At 42.3% G+C, this 27,077-nt stretch overlaps 1 protein-coding gene across 1 annotated transcript in view; it reads left to right on the forward strand.

Annotated features, from left to right (window-relative positions):
- The window catches only part of dnah2 (dynein, axonemal, heavy chain 2), a 46,193-nt gene extending 19,116 nt beyond the window's left edge, over positions 1 to 27,077 (forward strand). Inside the window, exons 40-88 of the mRNA XM_079668532.1 lie at positions 457 to 609; positions 894 to 1,019; positions 1,231 to 1,449; positions 2,174 to 2,291; positions 2,521 to 2,657; positions 2,788 to 2,925; positions 3,054 to 3,212; positions 3,379 to 3,531; positions 4,172 to 4,263; positions 4,388 to 4,583; positions 5,616 to 5,840; positions 5,994 to 6,098; positions 6,747 to 6,935; positions 7,192 to 7,277; positions 7,481 to 7,611; positions 7,707 to 7,856; positions 8,455 to 8,622; positions 8,906 to 9,066; positions 9,637 to 9,776; positions 10,804 to 10,936; positions 11,342 to 11,481; positions 11,577 to 11,787; positions 11,895 to 12,011; positions 12,285 to 12,426; positions 12,760 to 12,929; positions 13,273 to 13,389; positions 13,490 to 13,654; positions 13,732 to 13,854; positions 14,027 to 14,175; positions 14,316 to 14,382; positions 14,970 to 15,120; positions 15,220 to 15,368; positions 15,494 to 15,627; positions 15,736 to 15,880; positions 15,990 to 16,189; positions 16,386 to 16,512; positions 16,791 to 16,977; positions 17,555 to 17,703; positions 17,921 to 18,104; positions 18,652 to 18,836; positions 18,962 to 19,153; positions 19,365 to 19,549; positions 20,080 to 20,308; positions 20,620 to 20,771; positions 21,810 to 21,924; positions 24,523 to 24,699; positions 25,117 to 25,191; positions 26,016 to 26,166; positions 26,302 to 27,077. Coding sequence (XP_079524658.1) covers positions 457 to 609; positions 894 to 1,019; positions 1,231 to 1,449; positions 2,174 to 2,291; positions 2,521 to 2,657; positions 2,788 to 2,925; positions 3,054 to 3,212; positions 3,379 to 3,531; positions 4,172 to 4,263; positions 4,388 to 4,583; positions 5,616 to 5,840; positions 5,994 to 6,098; positions 6,747 to 6,935; positions 7,192 to 7,277; positions 7,481 to 7,611; positions 7,707 to 7,856; positions 8,455 to 8,622; positions 8,906 to 9,066; positions 9,637 to 9,776; positions 10,804 to 10,936; positions 11,342 to 11,481; positions 11,577 to 11,787; positions 11,895 to 12,011; positions 12,285 to 12,426; positions 12,760 to 12,929; positions 13,273 to 13,389; positions 13,490 to 13,654; positions 13,732 to 13,854; positions 14,027 to 14,175; positions 14,316 to 14,382; positions 14,970 to 15,120; positions 15,220 to 15,368; positions 15,494 to 15,627; positions 15,736 to 15,880; positions 15,990 to 16,189; positions 16,386 to 16,512; positions 16,791 to 16,977; positions 17,555 to 17,703; positions 17,921 to 18,104; positions 18,652 to 18,836; positions 18,962 to 19,153; positions 19,365 to 19,549; positions 20,080 to 20,308; positions 20,620 to 20,771; positions 21,810 to 21,924; positions 24,523 to 24,699; positions 25,117 to 25,191; positions 26,016 to 26,166; positions 26,302 to 26,456 — 7,422 coding nt within the window. The 3' untranslated portion in view covers positions 26,457 to 27,077. The remainder of the gene's footprint in view (positions 1 to 456; positions 610 to 893; positions 1,020 to 1,230; positions 1,450 to 2,173; positions 2,292 to 2,520; positions 2,658 to 2,787; positions 2,926 to 3,053; positions 3,213 to 3,378; positions 3,532 to 4,171; positions 4,264 to 4,387; positions 4,584 to 5,615; positions 5,841 to 5,993; positions 6,099 to 6,746; positions 6,936 to 7,191; positions 7,278 to 7,480; positions 7,612 to 7,706; positions 7,857 to 8,454; positions 8,623 to 8,905; positions 9,067 to 9,636; positions 9,777 to 10,803; positions 10,937 to 11,341; positions 11,482 to 11,576; positions 11,788 to 11,894; positions 12,012 to 12,284; positions 12,427 to 12,759; positions 12,930 to 13,272; positions 13,390 to 13,489; positions 13,655 to 13,731; positions 13,855 to 14,026; positions 14,176 to 14,315; positions 14,383 to 14,969; positions 15,121 to 15,219; positions 15,369 to 15,493; positions 15,628 to 15,735; positions 15,881 to 15,989; positions 16,190 to 16,385; positions 16,513 to 16,790; positions 16,978 to 17,554; positions 17,704 to 17,920; positions 18,105 to 18,651; positions 18,837 to 18,961; positions 19,154 to 19,364; positions 19,550 to 20,079; positions 20,309 to 20,619; positions 20,772 to 21,809; positions 21,925 to 24,522; positions 24,700 to 25,116; positions 25,192 to 26,015; positions 26,167 to 26,301) is intronic.

Here is a 27,077-nt window from a genome sequence, read left to right on the forward strand (position 1 = left end):
ATTGTAACCAGGGTTAGTCTGGTGGTTTCAGGCCACAATTTAGAGTCACAATTTATTCAGGAGCATGGAAATATGGCATTACTCTGTATCTATAAGTAAACCCTCTCACTTCTCAATAACCACAGATAGTATAGTGTATGTATCTCTCTGCGTGCTATTTTTACCCTGTACACAGCTCATAGTCGCACCGATTTCTAAAGAATATCTTCGAATTGTCACAGCCTTAATGAAACATTCCCGCTTCTTTTATGTGAAGAGCTCAGGCAATCAGCACATGGGATTGAGTTATTCTACACTGATAACTTCATTAGAAATGAGTTATCAGTGTACGTTCCATTAATAATAATCTTGTTGTAAAATCAGAACGACTGTAGCTTCAGCTGAACATGATCAGTGGTGGGCGTGGATGTTTCTGTTACTCTGAGTCACCTTTGTTTTCTGCCTTTGTCCTCGTAGCTCCTGGCTAAGAAGGTGTTCACGCTGTACTCCCTGGCAGTGCAGCAGCTGTCCCAACAGGACCACTATGATTTTGGCCTGCGTGCCCTCACCTCCTTGCTCCGCTATGCCGGACAGAAGAGACGCTTTTGCTGCAACGTTCCTGATGAAGAAGTAGGTCTTTCTTTGTCACGCTCACATTCTACAACAAACCTGTCTAATGGTCTGAATTAGTCAAATCAAATGGCCTTCTCCCAGATGTAAAGTTAGTGCAACTCCATGGCGGATCAAGAAGTAAGTAGGTAGATACTGTGACTACATCATCTATCGACACCTTTTACTACAATGTGAAATTATACGAAACAATGATCTATTAATTCAACAAAACTAACAACAGTCCTCCCGTTCAAATGAACTAACATTTCCATTATAGATGTAATTATGTTCTCTGTCCACAGATTCTACTGATGGCGATGAAAGACATGAACATCGCTAAGCTGACTTCTGCTGACGTGCCGCTGTTCAATGGAATAACCCAGGACCTGTTCCCTGCTGTGGAAACACCCGTCATAGATTATGGCAAGGTAAGTCAGCAGTCCAGATCAGCTCTCGCAGAGAATTAGTGTTTGGTAAGGTTTGCTTTGAGAGCACAGTCATAAACTGTATAAATATGTTAACAAACTAAAATCATCAACTTGACTCGGTACATTGTGGTCCATATATCATCATTATCTGTACAATATCACTCTGGGTATCACCATCATCCGTCTATCTTTTTCTGTGATTGCGTTGCAGCTGAGGGAGGCTATAGAGGCGGAGCTTCGTCAGAGCGGTTTGCAGGTGAATGCTTTCACCTTGACCAAGGTCATCCAACTTTATGAGACCAAAAACTCTCGACACTCCACCATGCTGGTGGGCAAGACAGGCAGCGGTAAGAGTGTGACCTGGAGGACTCTGCAGAAGGCCCTCACCACCCTGCATCAAAAAGGAGTGCCTGACTATGAGCTGGTCCAGGTGGGTGTGGATGGACAAGAACACGCTGTCATTTACCGCTTCTTAAAACTAAAAAGAACATTTTAGGGTCACGAAACGAGTCAACAGCCATTTAGAATGACAGACATGTTTTCTTCCTGCTTCTCTTTCTAGCCTTACATTTCATCTTGCTTTCTTTCTACCTATTTGTCTTTATTTTTACCTCTTGTTCTCTATTTCCCCCCTGTGCTTTTTGCATATCTATTTCTGGTGCCTCACCTCTCTCTGGCTCTCATTATCTCTCTCTCTTTGTTCCTCTTTACTGCCTGTCTCCACAGAGATACTCTACCTTCTATTTCTGATCGTGTTTCACCTACATGCTCATGCAGACAAAATTAGGCACACACACACACACACAAACACACACACACACACACACACACACACACACACACTACACACACACACACACCCACACACACACACACACACACACACACACACACACACACACACACACACACACACACACACACACACACACAATACACACACAAGCAGTACACCAAAAGTGTTTCTTAAAATGTTACTAAAATGAATCTAGGTTTGTGATAGCTTTACCCTAATCAATTCAGGCTCTAAAATATTAAATGTCCCTGAAAGCTACTGATCTCATTTGTTAGCTGACATCAGTAATTATAATCTGCCATAATATTGCTCTTCTTGTTTATCATTTGTCTTTTATGCCTTGGTCCCTGTGATACAGGACTATCCTCTGAACCCCAAGGCCCTGAGTCTGGGAGAGCTGTATGGAGAAAACGACCTCTCCACCAACGAGTGGTCTGATGGAGTTCTGTCTTCACTCATGAGATCAGCATGCGCAGGTGCTGACACTAAAACACACGTTGCTGGTCATGCAAACACGTGTTTCAACTGAACATCAAATTAAATCCTTATATTGTCTTATAGAGTGTTTTGTCAACAAAGTCAAATTCCACTTGCTTTTAGAGTGGTAATACTATACATAAAAAAATGGTAGTATTAAAAAATGTGGTTTTCCATGTCACTCATAATTTGAATGTCAATACCTGCATCTCCCTTTCTTTTCTTTAGATGAGAAACCAGATGAGAAGTGGATCATATTTGATGGGCCTGTTGACACACTGTGGATAGAGAGTATGAACTCTGTGATGGATGACAACAAGGTGCTCACACTCATCAATGGAGAGCGAATCTCCATGCCTGAACAGGTTCGAACAATACGAATGTACTTAACATGATTAGAAAGAGGAAGAAGCTTGAAAGGGAAACTAATGACCTTTTTTGTTTGAAATTGATTGTCTCTTGAGTAGATAAAGTTCCTAAATAGTTTTGTCCCAGGTTTCTCTGCTGTTTGAAGCGGAGAACCTAGCACAGGCCTCTCCAGCTACAGTGTCTCGCTGTGGGATGGTCTACAACGATTACACTGACCTGGGATGGAAGCCTTTTGTTCAGTCGTGGCTGGACAAGCGAAACAAGGTGCATAGCATTCAATCCCAATAATGCACTGACTTTTTTTTAATGATATCCATTTTATTCCTTGTTTTCTTGACACCTTATTGTTCCATTTATATCTACTGATGATTTGGGGCCTCATTTCTCCACAGGCTGAAGGGGTCCACTTAAAGCGCTTGTTTGAGAAATACACGGAGAGCACACTGAACTTTAAGAAGACAAACTGCAAGGAGCTGATTTCCATCACTGAGCTGAACGGAGTAACCTCTCTCTGCCGCCTCTATGACTCCCTGGCCACACCCAGCAATGGGGTGAGACAAAGTGCAATCTGTAGCCTCCACTGCACACCCCTCTCATGGACAACCACTTTCCATCATAACTTAATATTTATGAAAGATTGCATTTGTTTTTAGACTCATAACTGAAATAAAGCCTAAGCGTGTGAGTAAGTAATATGTTTCTTCTCCCTCTCTCCAGGTGAATACTTCGGACACAGAAAACTTGGGTAGGATGGTGGAGCTTTGGTTCATCTTCAGCCTCATCTGGTCTGTCTGTGCCTCTGTAGACGAAAATGGACGCAAGAGGATGGACAACTTCCTGCGGGAGATAGAGGGCGCCTTCCCCAGCAAGGTCCTCTATAGAGCATAATACTTGTTAACACACTTGTGACATACAACATCAGTCAAACACTCAGCACTAGTTTGCTTACTTGGCCAGTGTTAAGTGTACTGTTAGCAATTTCATCGGCTAAATTACGTTTTGCATAAAAAGGACAAGTAGGCTTGGGCAGGCTAGATGAGAGAAATAACCTATTCAATATTAATATAAACCCACAAGGCACAAGAAAATAAATTGAAACATGTGGGCAGAAAGCATAGCTTGTAAAAAAAAAAAGCATTGTTTTAGGTATAAGGGCTATAATCTCATGGTGAAGAAACTAGAAACGTTATAATACATAAGAATCAAAACATATTAAAAAAGGAAAATCTAAAATGGAACCAGGGCATTGATGAGTTACCAAAATAGTAATACAATAGCGAAACATGAGAAGAAAGAGTAAAGAAATGTCATACAAGTATATGAATACAGATAACAATGTTATTTACTAAAGCCGTATAATTAATAGTTAAAGATTAACCATTGTTAGCATAGATTACTCCAGAAGCCCATGAATATAAACATCTGAAACAAATATAAAAATAATAATTGTAATACAAAAATTAAATAACATACATAACCGTCTCTATACTTGAATTGTAAACTCCTTCAGGACACGGTTTATGAGTACTATGTGGACACCAAGAATAAAACCTGGGCTTCCTTTGAAGAGAAACTGCCAAAGGGCTGGCGATACAATGCTAGGTAAGTGACCTTGTGGTCCTTTGTATCAGACATCCGCTGTCTGCCAACCCACTGAATATTACTCTTGAATCTGCATAAAGAAAGACGGTATAACCCACCATGTCTGTTTCCATTCCTGCTGCAGTGCTCCATTCTATAAGATCATGGTTCCCACAGTGGACACAGTTCGCTACAACTTCCTGGCTAAGGCTCTGGTGATGGGTCGGTACCCAGTGCTGCTCACTGGGCCCGTGGGCACTGGAAAAACCTCAGTGGCCCAGAGCATCCTGCACGGCTTGGATAACAAGTGGTCTTCCCTCACTGTCAACATGTCCTCACAGGTTAGTGCCTCTGCATTGTCTGTGTGTGTGTATGTATGTGTTATTCCCTATTCTTCTAACACTGTAAAAGTCTATCTCCAAAGAAATGTGTTGTTTTTGGGTGATGCTCAGTCTCTGGCTTCTTATCTTTCCTTGAATCTACCCCTTCCTTCTGTTTTTCTCATGAAAAGATGTGATATTTTTACCCCAATATTCATTTATATTTATATGTATATTCCCCCCTCACTTGCAGCATGAGACACAGTCACATAGAGGTGTTTGAGTACAGGGGGTGCTTGTGCAAATGTCTGTGTGAGTGAATGAAACTGCCTCCATCCCACCACATCATGGCTTTGAATAGCCTCCATCTCAGCTTCACTGCAATTAGAGTCAGTGGACCACGTCATTGCTGAATAGCAGTGATGAAGGGATATAATGTAGGCACTCATTTCCACCACACTTTTACCACCATTATCACCAATGCGGGAGTGCTGTCCCCACCACTTTTCCCTCCACACTCTTCTGTGATACGTTTTTGTCAACCTTCACAAACACACTACTACTAGTAGTTGTGGTTAGTTTAGTTAAGTTTCTTTCCTCATGTCATTACATTTGTTTGTATTTTTAAAAGTATTTTAAGCTACTCGTAATTGTATGTCAGTGAATGCATGACTGCTGCTTTCAGTGGACAGTTTATTGCTACATTTTCAAGATTCAAGATTTGTGTCAATAGCTCAAAACTCTCAAAAAGTATTGATATGAATGTCATAGCTACATTCCATAGTTAATCCCACAATTGACTCATCAAAAGTTCTAAGATTTTGATAATACTATGTAAGGTTTTATATTTACATGAAGTATATTATACAGATACAACAATGTATTCCTTTTAGCCAACAAGCCAAGACACTGTCTCATTTGGTTAATAAACTAAAACACCTTCTTAAATACATAATTATACATGCATTTTCATAATAAACTGTATTTGTTCCCTTTTCTGAATGACTGCATCTCTGTCTTTCTCTCTCTCTCTTTGTATCCATCCCTGTGCAGACCACCTCTAATAACATCCAGGCCATCGTGGAGAGCCGCATAGAGAAGAGAACCAAAGGCGTGTTTGTGCCAGCGGGGGGGAAGCGCCTGCTGTGTTTCCTGGACGACCTCAACATGCCAGCGCACGACCTCTTCGGCTCTCAGCCACCGCTGGAGCTGCTCCATCTCTGGATCGACTACGGCTTCTGGTACGACCGCCAGAAACAGACCTTAAAGTTTGTCAAGGTGAGTAATGGCGCTTTTGTTGCTTAATTATTGTTCTTTGTCCGTGTGTGGGACATGAACTTTACATGTGTTGTATTTTTATTTCTTAAGTATGTTCCTCTGAGGCCAATACATGTGCTCTTTTCTGTTGTGTTTGTGTGTCTGCTGTGTTAGGACATGTTCTTGATGGCATCTATGGGGCCCCCAGGTGGAGGGAGGACTCACATCTCTGGCCGCCTACAGAGTCGATTCAATCTCATCAATATGACCTTCCCTCATGTAAGTCCTACTGATAATTCATCCGACCTTTCCTTGTTAAGCACTGAGGAAAACGTTCGATATGGAATAAACAATATAATACAAATACCCAGGAATCATATTGAGTAGTTTTGACCGTTTTCTCATTTAACTAAAAGAGACATACACATATATACATTTTAGCTGGTGAGTCTCCATCTGCCAGACATTTCATCATATCTTTTCTTGTTTTCTTCTATTGTGCATTTGTGTACTTCCATTGCTCACTCCCTCTCCAGCTCACCTCTTGTATCTTTTTAGTCTTTTTCAATTTTCTGGCATGCTTTCATCTCTGTTGTTGTGTTCCTTTTAACCTTTCCCAGCCCAGCTTTATTTCATTCTATTTGTAGTGTACTCTGGTTTTTTGTATTGCCACAAGAGAACAAAATAGATTTGCTTTTGAAATTGGCTGAAGCAATATTGCATTCACGAAGCCAACACTTGAGTTGCCTCACCCTTGAATGTAAAAATGTGCTAACATGAAATGAATTTATTGCATCCCTTATACAATTCCTCTTCTGTTCTTCTTTCTTTCACCAGTACAACTTTTAAATCCATGTATTTCATGGACATTGGTGTTTAGTGAAAGACATGCAACGATCTTAAACAGACCGTTCTTTCTCTGTGCAGGAGTCCCAGATTAGGCGGATCTACAGTACTATGATCAACCAAAAGCTGCAGGGCTTTAAGGAGGAGGTAAAGCCCATTGGAGAAATTCTGACTCAGGCCACCTTAGAGCTGTATTATGCTGTTTCAGCTCGATTCCTTCCAACTCCAGCCAAGATCCATTACCTCTTCAACCTCAGGGATATCTCTAAGGTACACGTTAGTACATTAAGATGGGTCAAATCGATACACGCGTACCCACATCACACACACACACACACACACACACACACACACACACACACACACACACACACACACACACACACACACACACACACACACACACACACACACACACATACATACATTACCTATAATACGGTTTCACATTGGAAGAGAGTATCTTTGAAGTCAAATATTTCTGTAATTTCTAGGTTCTCTGTCTCCTTATTTCTCCTCGTTCTAGGTGTTTCAAGGTCTGCTTAGAGCTCATCCAGACTTCCATGATACTAAAAACAGCATCACTAGACTCTGGATCCATGAGTGCTTTAGGTAAGAAAGAAAATGTTTTACCTTTTCACATTCATATTACATATTCACTATACTTCAAGCCTCATTATGAAAGTGATGTCATGCATATTTAGCCGAAAGCTGAGCCCTGGGATATATCAACTTTACATTGGGCAAACCATGCTGCTTGTTTTGGTGTTTATATTGGATAATATTTGTTGTTGATGTTTTGTTGTTGATTCCAGGGTTGTCTCAGACCGGCTGGTGGATCCCAGTGACTCTGAGGCATTTGTTGCTCTACTGGGGGAGAAACTGGGCTCCCTCTTTGACCTCACCTTCCACAGCATCTGCCCCAACAAACAACCGCCAATATTTGGTACATAAACCATTATGCACACAGCCATTTCAAACCAATGAGTGTAAACAAACTGACAGATACTTGATACCTGATTATTTCTGTGTGTTTGTCAGGTGATTTCATGAGTGACTCTCAAGTGTATGAGGACCTAACGGACATGAAGGGTCTCAAGAAGTTCATGGAGACCCAGCTGGAGGACTACAGCCTGACTCCTGGCGTAGTGCCCATGAGCCTGGTGCTCTTCCGAGATGCTATTGAACACGGTGCGTCTGAAAATACAATAAGACACATCCACCCACACTTTTATACACATTTAAAAAGACACACAGAAGACAGACACACAACATTCCCTCAAGAGTCAATCCCCTCCATCCCATTCTGTGCAGTCAATCCCGTATATTACCACAGTCAATGTAAGAGGTCCTCGAGTGCTGTTCTCTGATGTGTCTTTGATGTGTTCACTGTTTGTCAGATTTATGATTCAGGCCTAGTTTGAAGCTCCTTTTGAAAGAAAAGTGCATGAGGCGCAGCTCAAAGCGACCCTGCAGTGGAGAGAGAAGGCCTCTCAGCAGCAGGCTCTGCTCTCCACACACTGCTGTCAATCTGACACTTTACCCCACGCCACTGCAAATCAATAGCACTACATTACTGCAGAAACAACATGGAGCAACACTAGTGTGTGCGTGTTGCACTGGTTTGTCAGTGTGCAGGCATAACCAGTGATATGCTAATATTAGAACAGATTCCACACTATTCATAAGAAATGGAAATAGAAAAGTGGGTCACATAATGATATAGGTTTTAAAAAAAAAGAACTACAGAAATGATGATCTGGATAATTCCTTTGTTTTCTCTTCACAGTAACTCGCATTGTGCGTGTGATCAGGCAGCTCAGGGGCAACATGCTTCTTGTAGGTGTGGGAGGCTCCGGTAGACAGAGCCTGTCGAAGATGGCCGCCTATATCTGTGAATACCAGGTGTTCGAGGTGGAAGTCACCAAGCAATACCGGAAACAGGAGTTCAGAGAAGGTGACTACTTCTATATTTACAGATGTTTGAGATACATATAGCATGACGGTGTCCCCTTTTTTTGGAACATTGAAAGAATAAATATTGAAACTAAAGAAGGACATTTAACAAGATCACAATGAGCATATGTTTTTGAGTATTGAGTGTAACGCATGACAAATGTTAGTGCCTGGCTGAAATAGTCAAAATAGTTTTGAATATATAATCTGTCTTTGGTCATTCAGTTCCTCACATCCCATCTTCAGTCATTATATATTGTTGAGTTCTTTATCCTTTTTTTCAGACATAAAGAAGCTATACCGGCTGACCGGTGTGGACAACAAGCCCACAGTCTTCCTGTTCAATGACACACAGATCGTGGACCAATCCTTCCTGGAGGATATCAATAACGTCCTGAGCTCTGGAGAGGTGCCTAACCTCTACAAACAGGACGAGTTTGTTGAGGTCTGTATTGTCTTCAAAATCTTTTGGATGAACTAAATGTTTAAACCAAACCTAGTGAAAAAACAAAAGACAATGATCTTGGCTGTGGTTTGACATAAAATACTAGGAATGCAATAGCTCCATCAAACCCATCATTACAGTACATTCCCAGGAATTTGTTTTTACATTAAGAAGAATTTGAATAGGGCAAAATCGTGTTTGGTCAAATCTAAATTCTGAATGTTTACAGTGACACACAGCCTCCAATATAATTGTAACTTGCCTACCGTAGGATCGTGTGCCTCTATAAATCATTAATGTTTATTTAAGAGATTTAGAGACCATTTAGATGAATTCCTTAACACATGCCTGCACAACAAAATGCAGTTATAGCTTAGTCAATTTATCACATACAAAAAACACATGAAAAACAAAGGACACATTTAAACAACGGCCATAAAAATCAATTTTTTTTAACCATCATCAATGTAAACATGTGTCCGCATCCTCTCTACCCAAAAGGGTGTCTCAAATAACTTGATACCTATTTCAAATTCTTAAAATATGTAATTGTTGCCTTCTAACCTCCAGGTGTGCAGTGCTCTGTCAGAGTTTGCCAGGAAAGACAAAGTGGTGGAGACTCCTGAGTCCTTGTTCAGTTACCTGATAGAGCGAGTCCGGAACAACCTGCACATCGTGCTCTGTATGAGCCCCGTGGGAGAGCCCTTCAGGTACATACAGGTTGTATTCCTCGCCGCACACTATGTCTTAATCTTGCTGCACAATCTGTTCCTCCTTTATCTTTTTTCCCCCTCTGTTTGAGGATCCTGTTAGCTCTTGTTGCTCAGGTTTATGGAACAGCATGAATCATGTTGCAATCCCAAAATGTCCCAGCATGCATTGTTGCCCTAACAACAAGTAACTTATATAAACAACGTTATTATTTTATTGGATAATTTTTACATTTTACACACGACAAAATATTGGCACTCACAGTCATGTCTTCAACTCTCGCTAGACATGCTTTGCTAATATTTTATATTAACTGAATGAAAGAGGAAAAGATAATATGCATGTTGATGCATTTTTGACCCAGGCAAGCAGACACATCCGAGGCACTTGTGTTTGTTAATGAAGGTAAATTCTATGCTCTGGTGGTCATGTACAGGTTAACTATTCCCTGCAGTGCCTCTCAGCCGCTTTTCAAAGTTACACTGGGGTCACACATTTTCTGTTTATAACATATATTTACAAACCCATTTCTTCCACAAAAAAAACCTTTCAAGCATTAATGGCCCATTTCCAAGTAGTGGCACAGGGTACTGGTCACACAAAATGCCACTAATTGGGCTCACAGGCATCATTACCCAGAGCTAACCACCGTACTCTGGCCCTCTGACTGCCAGCAGGAGCCATATCACATCACCAGGGCTCAGAGAGTCTGCTACACAAATTAACCAGCTAAACCCACACACTCGCACTGTAGTTCTACAGCTACTCTGATGCTACTTATCGTAGGAATTTATATAAAAATTGGTCTGTTAAAAGCAATTTTGACTGCCATAAGCGTGCCAGTCTTTCTATAAATAAAGAGCTTGTTGTCACAAAAGGCAGCATTAGTTTAAGGGACATTGAATGACATCCATAGTGGCTTTATTTTTTGTCTAACCAACCGCCAAATGCACCTGCTCTAGTTAACAGACCCTCTGACCACATTGCTATAAGGGGCATCATAATATCCACAATGTTTGCCATCAGGGACCGCATCCTCCATTACCCAGCGCTGGTTAACTGCACCACCATTGACTGGTTCTGTGAGTGGCCCAAAGAGGCTCTGCTGGAAGTCGCTGAGCGGTACTTGGATGGACTGGATCTGGGCTCCTTTGAGGGGGTGAGGGATGCATGCACGTCACACAATAGATTTTTCACAATAAAACTGGTGCTTTTTTCTCCGTTTTTTCACAGGAAGCGCCCTAATTTTTGATGCCCAGTAAACATTTTGTATGACATCAAGCATTTCACTTGACATCACTTTAGTATTATGTTAAATTAAACACCTTCCACATTATTAAAAGGTCAGTTATTTTCAAAAAACGTTGAGAACTGTTTAAAAACTCACATGAAAAGGTTTCTAGTGTAGAAAACAGAAATCTGTTATCTATATCTCTATTAACTTGAACTGCACTGAACCTTGGTCTAAGACTAACATCAATAACCAGATCAATGTATAAATCATAAAAAATGTGTATCCTGAAGATCCTGATGAACTTGTTACATATGCTGCATGATGTTGTAGATCCAGACAAAGGTTGCCAGTATCTTTGTGACCACACACCAGTCGGTTGTGCAGATCTCCCAAAGGATGAAAATGGAGCTGAAGAGAAATAATTATGTGACCCCCACCAACTACCTGGAGCTGGTGTCTGGATACAAGAAGTAGGGACCTTCGAAATGAGTTCTTCATTTATTCTTGTTTCTTTTTTTTTGGTTTTCGCACCACTTAAAATTGCTTCATGTGTGGTTCCCTCCAGGTTGTTGGAGGAGAAACGCAGGGAATTGGGGGAGCAGGTGAGCAAACTGAGTAATGGCCTATTCAAGATCAGCGACACGCGGGTGAAAGTGGAGGCTATGTCTGTAGAGCTGGAGGAAGCCAAGATCCAGGTGGCCGAGTTCCAGAAACAGTGTGACGAGTACCTGGCCGTCATTGTGCAGCAGAAGAGAGAAGCTAACAAACAGAAGGATGTAAGCACCAAACACATATACACTAACTTAATGGATTAAAGAACTCATTTGTTCAAGGAAGTGATGTGGTTTCGCAACCTACTTACACATATTCTGTTTGTGTTTAGGTGGTGAGTGCTAGCAGTAAGAAAATCAAGGCAGAAGAGCTGCAGTGTAAAGCCATGGCTGAGAACGCACAGAGAGATCTGGACGAGGTCCTGCCTGCACTGCAAGATGCCATGAGGGTGAGGCTCCTTCCTGTTGACTTTTTACTAATCCATCCCTCTGTCTGCGTTATCTCTGTTCACACTTCCTCCATTAGTATGTCCAGTTAAATAATTCCCTTGATATTTGGTGAACTGTATGAGTTTGAGTGACTGCTCCATTTCTCTGCTGCACTGTAAGCACCTTGTCATTGTTTTGTGTGTACTTTCTGGAGGTCAAACATTATGACTTATCTTCCTACATCCACAAATGTTTTTGTGGATGTTCCTTTTCCTTCCTCTTTTCACACATAGGCTCTGGAGTCTCTCAATAAGAAGGACATGACAGAGATCAAGTCGTATGGCCGCCCCCCGACCCTGGTGGAGACGGTGATGACGGCGGTCATGACCCTTCTGGGCAAAGAGCCTACCTGGGCAGAAGCCAAGAGGCAGATAGGTGAGAGACAGCAACATGCAGTATTTAGGGAGGAGGAGGAGGAGGAGGAGGAGGAGGAGGAGGAGGAGGAGGAGGAGGAGGAGGAGGAGGAGGAGGAGGATTGGGAAAACAGAAGTGCACAGATTGTGTACAGAGTGAAGAAAAGGTGTTACTGAAAAATAAATCACCAATACTATATTAGAAATCCTTTCAGTGTGGACCCGTTTTTTTTATACTAGAAATGGCTTACCCCAAAATGTGTGTAAATAGACAAAAAAAAGGTAATAAAGGTAAGGTAGAATTCATTTAACTAAGCCTCTTGCTTTTCTGACAATCTGACCTTGTTTCTGACAGGTGAGTCCAACTTCATCAAAACCTTAGTTAACTTCGACAAGGACAACATCTCGGACCGTGTGTTGAAGAAGATCAGCCGGTACTGCAGGCAGGTGGACTTCCAGCCGGAGATCATCGGCAAGGTGTCGCTGGCTGCCAAGTCCCTCTGCATGTGGGTCCGAGCCATGGAGGTAAGAGGGTGTACACTGGCCATAATAGATTACAATTCATAATTTGTAATAAATGATTGTGTCAATTGTTTGTATTTTTAATGTATGCAGCAAACACAAAGCACAGCAACAGCTATCACAAAACAATGAGAACTATTCGTTATATTGTTTTTTAGTTTAGCTTTTTTGATGGTTCAGTTATTTGTGTCCTGTAATGCTATCTTTTTCTCATTAGATAGCATTACATTTGCAGTTATTCATGAAATTCTATTCATGTTTTGGAATGTTGTGAATCGAATCGAATACATAAAAAGTCAAATAGAAAGCAAAACTAAATCCATGGATGTGCATGTTGTTCTTCCAGGTTTATGGGAATGCCTTCAGGGTGGTGGAGCCAAAGCGGGCCCAACTGAATGCTGCCACGTCCCAGCTTGAAGAGAAACAGGCTGCCATGGCCTCGGCCCAGAGCAAACTACAAGAGGTATGGAGCCCAGTCCATATCAAAAACAGCCTATACTAGTGCAACATTTGCGAATATAAAGGTTGTAACTTATTTGATGTGTGTCTGTGTGCTTGAACAGGTGGCGGAGAAGCTGGACCAGCTGCAAAAGGAGCTTGGTGAGAAGCTGGCCACGAAGGAGAGTTTAAGGCAGAAATCAGAGGAAATGGAGGTGAAACTGGACCGAGCTGACAAACTGGTGACGGGACTTGCTGGAGAGAGGGTTCGCTGGGAGGAGAGAGTTACTGTAAGCCGTGCACACAAACACAACAAAAACAAGAACCTTTATCCTACTCGATTGTGATCAGCGTGTGTGTTCCTCAGGGTCTTGAAGAAAACATGGGATACCTGGTGGGAGACTGTTTGCTAGCAGCCTCTTACCTGTCCTACATGGGACCCTTCCTTTCCAACTACAGGGACGAGCTTCTCGCCATCTGGATGCAGGGGGTGAGACACACACCTCAGAAACATACAATAACATCATGCGCAGCTCAGTAAAAAGTAATATCCTTCGAATGTATTTTCACAAGCAAACCCCATGATTTACACTACGCTTTCTTTATCTTTCTCCTCTCTATCTTTATTCCCCTCTCGCTCTCTGGTTGCTTCTTTTCCTCAGGTACTGGACTTAGCCATCCCCTGCTCACCAGGGTTCAGTTTTGCAGTTTTTCTGTCCAGGCCCACAGCAGTGAGGGACTGGAACATACAGGGCCTGCCCTCTGACGCTTTCTCTACTGAGAATGGAGTTATCGTGACTCGTGGAAACCGGTCAGTACGTGTAGACACACTTAAGTAAAGTTATTTATTAAGAGAAGCTGTAGTCCAGTTTCTTAAGTTGACAAAATAAAACATGTGTTTCATTCTGTGGATACACTTTGACTTATAACATTTCCTTTCCTTTTTTCAAGATGGCCGCTGATGGTGGACCCTCAAGGCCAATCTCTGAAGTGGATCAAGAATATGGAGATGAAAAGGGTGAGTCTTTTCTCAGTGGATCGTATTCTGATTCCTATTCAATGTTATTGTGTCTTTTCTTTACTAGTGCTGGGAAACGATTCAAATGTGTCATTTTCTGTATGTGTATTCAGAGTCAGTGAGTAGCTGACTTTCAAAATAATAATAATAATAATAAAATAAAAAACTGTTCATTCGCGCTAAAATAACTGTCGCCGTTAATTAATTAATGCTTTAACACAATAACGCGCTAACTTTTATGTAGACAGACTACATTTCTGAATAAATAATAAATATTTTTACTATATTTTTTCCAAATTTCTTGAAGATTTTCCAGAAAAAAACTGTGAATTCAGTCAAATGATCTAACAATGACATATATTTACAACTAAAATGTTGCATGCAGAAGACCAATAGTTTTCAAACATGTATTTTTCTGATAATATAATAGAAAGACTTAGAACTGATTTTAAGGACTTTGATATAAATGACATTTGTCCCGTAACTTTTAATAAAAATGTCAAGCTTTGATTTGATAACGTAACTTATCTCTGCGCTCTGCCTCTTTCTGTTCTCCTGCGTCTCCTCCTGTGTGTCCACATGTGCAGGGTCTGAAAGTGATCGACTTTCAGATGCCAGACTACCTGCGGGTGCTGGAGCAATCCATCCAGTTTGGGAATCCTGTTTTGCTGCAGAATGTCCAGGAGGAGTTGGACCCCTCTCTCAATCCAATTCTTAACAAGTCCCTGACACGAATAGGTCAGACGTTGACACAAAAAATTTAAATGGCATCTGTCGAAGTGTTTAAACTAGTAAATGCTAACTTTTAGGGTGTGTTGTTGTGTGTGCTTTTTCAAGGCGGTAGGCTGATATTGAAGCTGGGTGATAAGGAGGTGGAGTACAATCCAGAGTTTCGCTTCTACATCACCACCAAACTGTCTAACCCCCACTACACACCAGAGATTTCTACAAAGACCACCATTGTCAACTTTGCTGTCAAGGAGCAGGTGTTTGTTTGTGTTTGTTTTTGCTCCAGTTCAGAATTGAGTTTTTATTTCTGTTCACATACAGTTTGAGAGTATTCATTGCTTCCTTAAACTGTCTCTTTGTGTATGGGATTGTGAATTTCCAGGGTCTGGAAGCCCAACTACTTGGAATTGTGGTGCGAAAGGAGCGTCCAGAGCTTGAAGAACAGAAGGACTCTTTGGTGATCAGCATTGCAGCCGGCAAGAAAAGCCTTCAGGAGCTGGAGGATGAGATCCTAAGGTCATTGGGCTAGTACCAGTAATAATAGTTCCCTCTGTTTATTGTACAGTTTTCACTCGTCCTGTATATTATTTGTTGTATGTTGAATGTGTGTATCTACTCTACCAGGCTGCTGAATGAGGCGACTGGATCGCTGCTGGATGATGTGCAGCTGGTGAACACCCTGCAGACATCCAAAGTGACATCCACTGAGGTTTCAGAGCAGCTGGAGAGCAGCGAACAGACTGAGATCGACATTGACTCTGCCAGAGAGGTCAGGTGTAGGAATGAAGGGACTGGGGCGGAGGGGGATTTGGGTCTTATGATCAAACCCTTTATGGATACAGTATGTGTTTTCAACTTAAAATGATCTCTCTTACCAGGCCTATCGCTCTTGTGCCCAGCGAGCGTCCATTCTCTTCTTCATTCTTAATGACATGGGACGCATAGACCCGATGTACCAGTTCTCACTGGATGCCTACATTAACCTGTTCAACCATAGCATAGAAAAGAGCAAGCGCAGCCACAAGCTGGAGGAGAGGATCACCAACCTCAATGACTACCACACATACGCTGTATACAAGTAAGCAAGGGTACATTAAGAGGGGATTTTATGAATTGTGTCTGTTTGCATGCAATCAAAGTTGTATGAATGTTGATGTTTGATAATCAGACAAGGTCCATGATAAAGACATTTCTACCAGTTTATTTATTGAAATTGGAAGTTTCTGATATGGTCTGTCAGAAACCTGATCTCACTCAGGTGTTTTCCTCTGCAGGTACACATGTCGTGGTCTGTTTGAAGTCCATAAGCTGCTCTTCAGCTTTCAGATGTGTGCTAAAATCCTGGAGGTGGCTGGCAAACTCAACATGGATGAATACAGCTTCTTCCTCAGAGGGGGGCTCGTAAGAAAACACACAACACACTCTTGTTTTTGCCTTATTCGATTTAAGATAATCCAACAGGACATACCTTTTGTTGTCAAAGCTTGGAACACACGTAATGCCCAAAAAGGCATTCCTCTGTGAATGAAATCATCAAACCATTTTCCCAAGATTTCCATAGCGATTAGGGGATTCATTTTACTATCTTTCTTTGCCAGTGAATTTCTGATTGATGTGTTGTTTGGTCTATTTATTGATACACTGATGAAAGCGGGACTGATTGATGGGTTTGCTTCTAGGTTCTCGATAGGGAGGATCAGATGGACAACCCCTGTACCAGTTGGCTGGTGGACTCCAGCTGGGACCACATCACAGAGCTGGACAAGCTGCCAAACTTCCATGGCATCATGGCTTCCTTTGAACAGTACCCTCGAGACTGGAACCTTTGGTTCACCAGTGCTGAGCCAGAGAATTCTACACTTCCAGGTCCGTGTGTGTTCGTTGAGGTTCTTCTTTTCTTCTTGCGTATTTTTTTAAAAACTAAAATATTTCCCACCAGGAACAATGAAGTTAAATTGCAGATGTCTGATATGTGTGTTTGAGAAAAACCGCTGTTCATTCACAAGGTTTTGTAGAAGTATGACAGAGACAATAGAGCAAGTTTTGCAAACTTATACATGGTTTCTGTATTAGACACGTGTGTTTATGGGTCAGCTTCTTTTGAAACAACAATAGGAAGAATGTCAGTACAGCTGGAGTGGCTGTGACTGGACAGTGTACACAATACAATATCACTGCAAACAAAAAGTACTCACAGCATATTACCCTGGTGGTGATGAACTCATGTCTTCTTCATTTGTAAGAATTATATTTGACTACGTTTTATTCAGTATGAATATTTCTTCTGAAATATTTAACTGTTTTAGATTTTTCTTGGCCTTTGCCCTCATTAAAGCCTTTGTTCAGTATGATTTCCTGATTTGAATCACACATGTTCCTGTCTTATTACCAAACTGCCTGCTTGTACCCCTGTTTACCCTCCTTCTCTTTGGTTCCTTCCCAGGTGATTGGGATACTAACTGTAACGAGCTCCAGAAGATGCTGATAGTGCGCTCTCTGCGTCAGGACCGTGTCTCCTTGTGCGTCACCTCCTTCATAGTGAACAACCTCGGCTCTCGCTTTGTGGAGCCGCCTGTTCTCGATATGAAGGCGGTGAGTGTCTGCTGTAATCTATTCAACCCCTGTTGCTTCTTCTGTCTCGACTGTTAGGTTTGAAGCTTTGAATTTGAATGAGACAAATGTTTCAAACATTCTATGTGCCTAATTCTGTTTGATTGTCGCTCAATACAAAACGTACACCTTGTCGGCTCATCTATTCTCACTTTCTTTCTCTGTTCTTTTTGTTCCACTAACTCTGTTCTCTTCCTAGGTTGTGGAGGAGTCTACCAGCAGGACTCCTTTAGTCTTTGTCCTGTGCCCTGGGGTGGACCCCACAGGAGCCCTGCTGCAGCTGGCTGAGGCCTCCGGTATGAGCAAGGACTTCCACGCTCTCTCTCTGGGCCAGGGACAGGCTCCAATAGCCAAGAGAATGATAGAGGAGGGCGTCAAGAATGGTAAGACCCTCGTTGTTGTTCTTTCTTTATCTTTCATTATGTTTCTTATAAGTGTTTTTTTGTCTCAAAGGTCGCTTGTGCTTGACAAAATGTACTTGGCATTTAATCCACAAATGTACCTGAACACAAAAAAGATAACTACGCTTTGCATTCCAGAAGTCTAAAATATTGTGAATTCCAGAGGAAGATATCAAGCGCAACCTAATGGAGGATTTGGCTGGAATAGTCTTAGTAGCTATTTAATTAAACCGGCTCAGAAGTATCACCCTAATGCTTTTCCAGGTGAATTCTGTGTAATCCAATAAATACCATTCGTTTGGGGCCTTGTAAAAAAGTACTGCTTTTTGGTGTCAGATTTATAGAAAATTAGTGATGATATTTGGTTAAAAAATACATTACATTTAGACAACTTCCTTCCTTGACTTTTACATCCAATATCCACAAATATTTAAATAACCACTTATTTGGAATACTTAGTATACTGTAGGTGCTATAATCACCATTATCCGCAGCCTGTTTACCTCACAACCTGTTTTTCTCTGCTCAGGTCACTGGGTGTTCCTTGCCAACTGCCACCTCTCCCTATCGTGGATGCCTGAGTTGGATAAGCTGGTGGAATCGCTACAGAAGCCCCACCCAAACTTCAGACTCTGGCTCAGCTCCTCCCCACACCCCGAATTTCCCATTAGCATCCTGCAGGCTGGCATCAAGATGACCACTGAACCACCAAAGGTGTAGGCGCTCACACATACAGACATGAGATATTTGGGTGTTATTGTCCTACACATGTTAACAGTAATCGTAACATCCTACATGTAACCTTCCATAGTGTTAACACTGCCCTCTTCTGTCCTCAGGGTGTGAAAGCCAACATGAAGCGTCTGTACCAGCTGGTGACGGAGGCTCAATTTAACCGCTGCTCCAAACCAGTATTCTACAGGAAGATGCTCTTCTCCCTCTGCTTTTTTCACAGCATCCTGCTGGAAAGGAAGAAGTTCCTCCAGCTTGGCTGGAACATTATCTATGGATTCAACGATTCTGACTTTGAGGTCAGAGCCTCTTCTGATACTGACAGCTGAAGTTATAAAAGCCATTTAATACCCTGTCAGAGTAATTGATCATAACAATCTATTTCAAATTCATTTATTACCCTGTTTATTTATAATTCATGCAGCAAGGATTTTTGACTTGCTTTACTTATGTTCTGTATTTTGCATTTCAAAGTGAACCTGTTAAGATCTTCCTTTTGATGCCCTCTAGGTGAGTGAGAATCTGCTCAGTCTCTACCTGGAGGAGTATGAGGAGATTCCCTGGGATGCTCTGAAGTACCTCATTGCTGGGGTCAACTATGGAGGTCATGTGACGGATGACTGGGACAGACGTCTTCTAACCACATACATCAACGACTACTTCTGTGATGCTTCCGTAAGCCAGCCCTTCTTCAAGTAAGACGTTGAAACACACACATTACACAGATATTTAGACATATTTTAATCTTTGAAAGCATACCGTCCTCAAAATATATTTTCAATGTTAAAAGCAAGTGTGGCCGTGTCAATGTGCCAGAGGCCACTTTAAACTGCCTGCTGCTGCTCCAGGCAGCTCCTGGCAGCTCCTGGCAGCTCGCAGAGTGCCAGCACCACCAAGTGCACAATCAGAATATCACAACTTCAAAAATGCTGACAAATTGTTGCACTTCAACACCTTAAAGTACCATTATTCCAGGGCAATTGTTTCCTTTATTACTTAAATGTACCCATTCTCTTTCCACTCCCTCCCCTCATTTATAACCAAACAATCAAAAATATAAAGGGGAAGTATTTGTTTTTTATTTAGTGTTTTATTAGTTTTTTTGATGCTATACCATTGAAGTACATTCAATAAGATGACATTAATCTCTATGGGGAAACTGGGAATTGTAAACCATTACATACAGGATCCCTGACTTTGTATTCTGCAAACCCCTTTCTCTCAGGTTTTCCTCCTTAACCTCCTACTACATCCCCCGTGACGGTGCCCAGGCCTCATACAAGGAATACATCAGCATGCTGCCGCCCACAGAGCACCCTGAGGTGTTCGGCCAGCACTCTAATGCTGACATTGCCAGTCAGATCGCTGAGACCAGGACGCTGTTTGACACCCTGCTCTCCCTGCAGCCCCAGGTCACCAGCTCCTCTGCTGCTGGGCAAAGTAGAGAAGATAAGGTGAGGGGGGAGTAGGTCATAGACTGGCATGAGATGAGACCAACCATTTATTTATATGCACAACAATCTCAGGCTCGATCTAGGTTCAAACAAAAACTGATGACGCTTTCAGCTATGCAATCTCATCATCCCGCTCCTTTATTGTGCTCGTTGTGGCATGGCTTACAGCGTGACTGTTCTTGGTGTATGAGTGTGTTTATCAAGAGACTTAGTTTGAACCATTGTAAGTCCTCTAATTCTACCCAGCTGCAAATGCTTGGTCAGAGCCTCATGTCTCATCTGATTTTGTGCTCTTTGGAACGTCATTGCAGGTATTAGAGTTGTTGGCAGATGTTCGTGGGAAGATCCCAGCAATGATCGACTACGAGGGCACAAGGTCGCTCCTCCAGGACAACCCCACCCCTCTGAATGTGGTGCTGCTGCAAGAGATCCAGAGATACAACTTGCTGCTGGAGACCATCATGTATGAACTCCACATCTCATGTTATAGTGGTACTCTAAGAGCAGCAAATCATGCGCCTAATAGAGATGCTATGTGTATTAGTAGTGAAATTGGGTGACTTAAATTGAGATTGGAATTATGTGAATGTAAATATTAAGGCATTACACTTGCAAATTATAGTTATACAAGTAATTTATAGTATTGAGTAAGATAGCGAAAAAGCGCAATATAATGTAAGAAAATACTGTCTGCTTGGCATATACTTATCAAAAAATCTTTTTTCCAGCACTTAATGATAAAATATAACTTCCTTACACACAGAAGATTTACAAAATAATAGGCTTAAATAAAAAGAGGACTTTTTTTATCCTCTATAAATTCTTCAATTCATTTTGAATCAGAAAGACAATTGTCAGTCACTATCCCTCCTCCTTTTATTCTGTCTATGCACAGTTTGCTTGCCCAAACTAATACTCTCAAGTAGTATACTTTATGTTACAACACAGACCAGCATGGGACCAAGTAGGCAACCATCAATAGATACATTATGAATAAAGTAAATCATAGTACACCTAGGAAGTTGATATCTAACAAAGTGTCACATTTTGATGGCGAAACAAAGTATCTGATTGCAAAACAAATCAAAACCAGTTATTTTCACGGGAATTCTGCTACACCTATCAATAAAGATGCAAATCAGCAAACAATGGCCCAATCACCCAGCCTGTGAGTGCACGGCAATTGCAATAGATCCAGACTAGAAAGCAGTGACGACAATAAAAGGGTGTTGAAGTGACAGATTAGTTCTATTACTGTTTGTGGGTGTGTGTGTGTGTGTGTGTGTGTGTGTGTGTGTGTGTGTGTGTGTGTGTGTGTGTGTGTGTGTGTGTGTGTGTGTGTGTGTGTGTGTGTGTGTGTGTGTGTGTGTGTGTGTGTGTGTGTGTGTGTGTGTGTGTGTGTGTGTGTGTGTGTGTGTGTGTGTGTGTGTGTGTGTGTGTGTGTGTGTGTGTGTGTGTGTGTGTGTGTGTGTGTGTGTGTGTGTGTGTGCGTGCGTATTAGTTCATCCCTGGTGGAGCTGGACAAAGGGATAAAAGGCTTAGTGGTGATGTCACCCAGCTTGGAGGAGACCTTCAACTACATCTATGACGCTCGTGTTCCACCGCTGTGGGAAAAGGTACCGTACGCACTAACCAACACAATATTCCTCCTCCAAAACAAGTTATTTTGAGTTTACAGAGAATAGTTTAACACAAGTATGCTGCAATTATTTTTCTCTGCATTCCTCCTTGTTGTATTGCTTGAGGCGTAATTTGGATGTATGGATGATGCTTATTCCTTCTGAAATGAGACACGAAGCTGCACCTGCTGCCTTCCTTTTATCTCACGACATAAATTGATAAAGTGCAGACAGACTACGATGGAGAAGTGCTGCTAGGATCAATACTATTAAGATATCTGCTCTCTGGAGAGTAGAGTAGACTTGAGTAACACAACACAAAAGGTACTGCTCAGGGACGGATTCAAACTCAGAAAAGTGGGCTGTGAAAATAAAGCAAATCATTGAAACATACAAGGTAGCAATAAAACATGTGTAGCATGCATCGGTTAGGCTGGATAATGAAAACATATTTCTATGGTGCACTGCCATTGAACAGAGACCATTCAAATTCTCACTCAGGACTTCATGTATATTGATCGTTGTGATTGTGAGCAGCACTAATCTCCCATGCTCCCATCAGTCTAACAGCTGGAAACCTGTACTGGTCTGTTATTAAAGGTCTATTTAGCCATCACTCTGCCTGGTAGCACAGACACACACACACACACACACACACACACACACACACACACACACACACACAACACACACACAGACACACACACACACACACACACACACACACACACACACACACACACACACACACACACACACACACACACACACACACGGATGTGTAGCCTGAATCTTTTCCAGCCCCTTGACCCAGGCTGACAGCACCCTGTGTTCTCTCGTCACTGCAGAGAGAGCTCCAGTGATAATGAAGTGTTCGGAAAGAATTACAGCTGGAATGCTGCCAGAGCCCCATCACAATGTGTTTGTGTCCACCAAGCAGGGCTCATTCAGGGCAGTTTGTGCTTTTCTTCGAGTTTCCTCAAGATTCTGTCCTCATTATAGGCAATGCTTTAAAGTGTGTGTGTGTGTGTGTGTGTGTGTGTGTGTGTGTGTGTGTGTGTGTGTGTGTGTGTGTGTGTGTGTGTGTGTGTGTGTGTGTGTGTGTGTGTGTGTGTGTGTGTGTGTGTGTGTGTGTGTGTGTGTGTGTGTGTGTGTGTGTGTGTGTGTGTGTGTGTGTGTGTGTGTGTGTGTGTTCATCAGGTGGAGCTTACCCTGGCCCTCAGTGGCAGAACAAAGCCACTGTCTGTGAACTAATGGTAGTGTAATAAGTAAAGAAAACATACCAAGTCCTGCTCCACTTCCCTAAAGAGACCCTGAGCTCATTGTGCTACAGCCAGTGGCTCATTACTGCTGGATGTGTGTGTGTGTGTGTGTGTGTGTGTGTGTGTGTGTGTGTGTGTGTGTGTGTGTGTGTGTGTGTGTGTGTGTGTGTGTGTGTCCTCCAGCTGAGCTGCTCTTTTATATTCTACTGACCACTTGTAAACAGACCACTTGTTCAATTTCTTTTTTGCGTACTTTGGTTTAATCACTGTCTACTTCATCTCTGTCTCTATCTCATTCCTTTTTTTTCTACTTCATGCTCTCATCCCTCTCAATCTGCCTCATCCAAGCAGCAACAGCAACCCCTCAAAGACTCTCCCTCCTTATTCATCCCTTCATCCCTCTCTTCTCCTCCCCTCCTTGGCATGGCAGTCTGTCATTAGTTCTGAGCTCACAGACTCATGGCTTTAATTTTGGCCTGCATGCCTCTCGGTCTCCGGCCATTTTGTATCTGGTTTCTTCACAAGGCTCTGCTGTACGTGTGTGTGTGTGTGTGTGGGGGGGGGGTCTTTGTAACTGTTGAGGCTGTATAGCATATGTGCATGTAAAAAATATGGAAGAGATGTGCATGAACATATTGCAAATGTATGGAGGTAATGACATCACTGATGGTATGGTTGCTCCCTCCGTGGGTTTCAAACATGCACAAATGCTTTCGTCCCCCTAGTCCACTTAGTGTGTGTCTATAGAATGTGTGTGTGAATCGTTGTGTGAACATGCAACAAAGTGTTCATTTGTTTTGTATAGTAGTCAACAAAATAAATAAAAGGACACAGAGAAACCTGGAAAAAGAAGATATGGCAACCTTCCTAAAGTTACACAATTTTCTTACACGCAAGTAGCTGAGTAATGTAATTATTTATTTATTAATGAAATGCATTTCGTTGACATGTTTTTACAAAATAATGTAATTGAGTTATTAAACAGCTATGACAATTATTATTTTACTTTCATGTAGGCTACATCATGATTATCATATTGCAGAATATGTTCTTAATATCTTGTGGTTCTCGTTATATCATGTAAATATGTTATCAACCAAAGGAAGTAAAAGTCTAAAACTAACTGCGTGCACACCTCACCTGAGAAAATGTGATACAACACCACCCGTGTATTATAATTGGCTGCCGACAGCTGCAGTGTGAAATGACTGTAGATTTTCACGTCTCTCTCTCTCTCTCTCTCTCCCTCCCTCTCTCTCTCTCTCTCTCTCTCTCTCTCTCTCTCTCTCTCTCTCTCTCTCTCTCTCTCTCTCTCTCTCTCTCTGTCCACCAGGCGTACCCCTCACTGAAGCCCCTGGCAGCGTGGACCCGGGATCTTTGCCAGCGAGTCAATCAGTTTGCACAGTGGGCACTGACGGCCCAGCCCCCCACCCTGTTCTGGCTCTCCGCCTTCACCTTTCCCAACGGTTTCCTCACCGCTGTGCTGCAGTCCTCTGCTCGACAGCACAACGTGAGAGTTCACTCACCCGCATCCAGATAGGCATGAAGACAGTCTCAATACATTAGGAAATATGTGAACGACATATGTGTACAGAAGCTTCAACTGTGAAACAATTATCAAAACTACAAGATGTAGCCTGGGAACACATTGCACTCTCCCCCTGTGCTGCTTTGGCATAAAGAACCTGCTGAGTTCCCCTTTCTCTCGCTCTGTTGAGTCCATACATTAATCTCAGCCTCTCGGCATCTCACAGCCAACAACCACTCTACTTACAGTAACTGCACATTAGCTGCCTCAAGCAATATATATTTAACATGCATGCATTAACACTTACTGTTTAGTACTATTTAAATATGTCTCTGCTTGCAATGAATGGAAATGTCCTTCTTGCCTTGTTAATAAACTCCTTTCCCTCTGGTGTTTCAGATATCAGTGGACACGCTGTCTTGGGAGTTCACCGTGTCCACTGTGGACAACAGCAACCTCCTCTACCCGCCCAAGGTGATTCCCTCCTCCACACACACTTCTATTTCCATAACGATTTCCATACACTTACCATCAGACCACTTTTTTCCCGAGTCATTAGCTTTCAGCTGTCATCGGCACTTTTCATCACATTTTTCATTTCCACTCAAACATTGACTCTTTTTTCCTGAAAAGCGCATTATCATTCAAAGCTTATCCTCAAATCTGCTCTTGCATTTGGATTCTCTTACAAAGCACTTTGACTCTGAGAGACGATGTTTAATTGGTCTTGTTGCTCCCCCCTCAGAATGTCTGTCATTGTAGCTGTTTTTTTCTCACTCACTTCATCTTGTTTCATTCTTCCTGTCTTTTGTGCTGCTTCCTTCTTGCTTCTTTTAAGCTCTCTGACTCTTGACTAATGTCAGAACTTATCTTTCCTTGTTTGTTCTTCTCTTCCCCTCCTTCTTCTTGTGTCCTTTCCCTCTTCCCTCTTCTTCCCTCCATCTTTCTCTTTGGCAGTTCTCTTACTTCACTCTCTCCCTCATAACCTACTGCTTCCCACTCTTTTTTTTTACCAATCTCATTTTTTTCTCTTCCCTGTCCTCCCTGCTCTTCTCCCCTCCTCCTCGTTGCCTCTTCCTTCCCTCTCTCTTCTCTCCTCCCTCTCCCCTGCAGCCTTTATCTTTCCTTTGTTTTCACCCCTCCCACTTTACATTAACTAATTGGCATGGCTGTGTGTCATAAACATTGTTTACGAAATGTGACCTCCAACCAAGTGTTAATATCTCACCTTGTACTTCATGATTCCCCCCTCCCTTTTCTCCCTTGTTTCCCTACTCACTCCCTGCCTCCCCCTACAGGATGGAGTATTTGTCCGAGGTTTGTTCTTGGAGGGGGCTGGTTGGGACAAGAGGAACTCCTGTCTAGTGGAGGCTGAGCCCATGCAGATGGTCTGCCCCATCCCAACCATCCACTTCAAGCCTGTGGAGAACCGCAAGAAGGCGGCCAAGGGTGAGTAGTTTGGGACTTTTGCGGGGGATTTCTGCACTATTCATCATCAGTTCTGATTTTCTCCATCTGTTTGTATATAGTCCGTGATGTCATGCACTGTGGTCTCAACTCTGTCTGTTTCTCTTGTGTGTGCAGGTGTGTACCTGTGTCCGTGTTACTACTTCCCGGTGCGTTCGGGGGGATCAGGCCGTCCTTCTTTTGTGGTCGGAATAGAACTAAAATCTGGAGCTGTGACCCCAGACCATTGGATCAAGAGAGGGACTGCTCTCCTGTTGAGCCTGGACAACTAAATGCTTTCACACACACACACACACACACACACACACACACACACACACACACACACACACACACACACACACACACACACATACACACATACACACACACACACACACACACACACACACACACACACACACACACACACACACACACACACAACCAGTGACTATTTTTTACTGAGGAATATTATTTATTGTTAGAGCTGTTTGTTACTGGATTGAAATGGACTCAAGGCTTCAATACACTGCAAAATGTATTTTCAATTAAAACACTGTTTTACTTCTCAAATGTTTTGCATTCTATGAAACAGGTCACCACACCTGGCCTCTGACAATGAGTCATTCTTTGATACTTTGAAGTTGGTCTGACTCAAATCTTCATTTCCTTTTTGTTCTCGTCTTTCAGCCTCTTTACGGACCAGCATCAGTCTTTCCACACTGACCCCCTTTTTACCCTGCTCAAACATCGACAACAGACACACACACATACATACATACATACATACATACACACACACACACACACACACACACACACACACACACACACACACACACACACACACACACACACACACACACACACACACACACACACACACACACATACACACACACACACACACA

The sequence above is a fragment of the Notothenia rossii genome (assembly GCF_949606895.1).
Source record: "Notothenia rossii genome assembly, chromosome: 3".
Classification (NCBI taxonomy): Eukaryota; Metazoa; Chordata; class Actinopteri; order Perciformes; family Nototheniidae; genus Notothenia; species Notothenia rossii.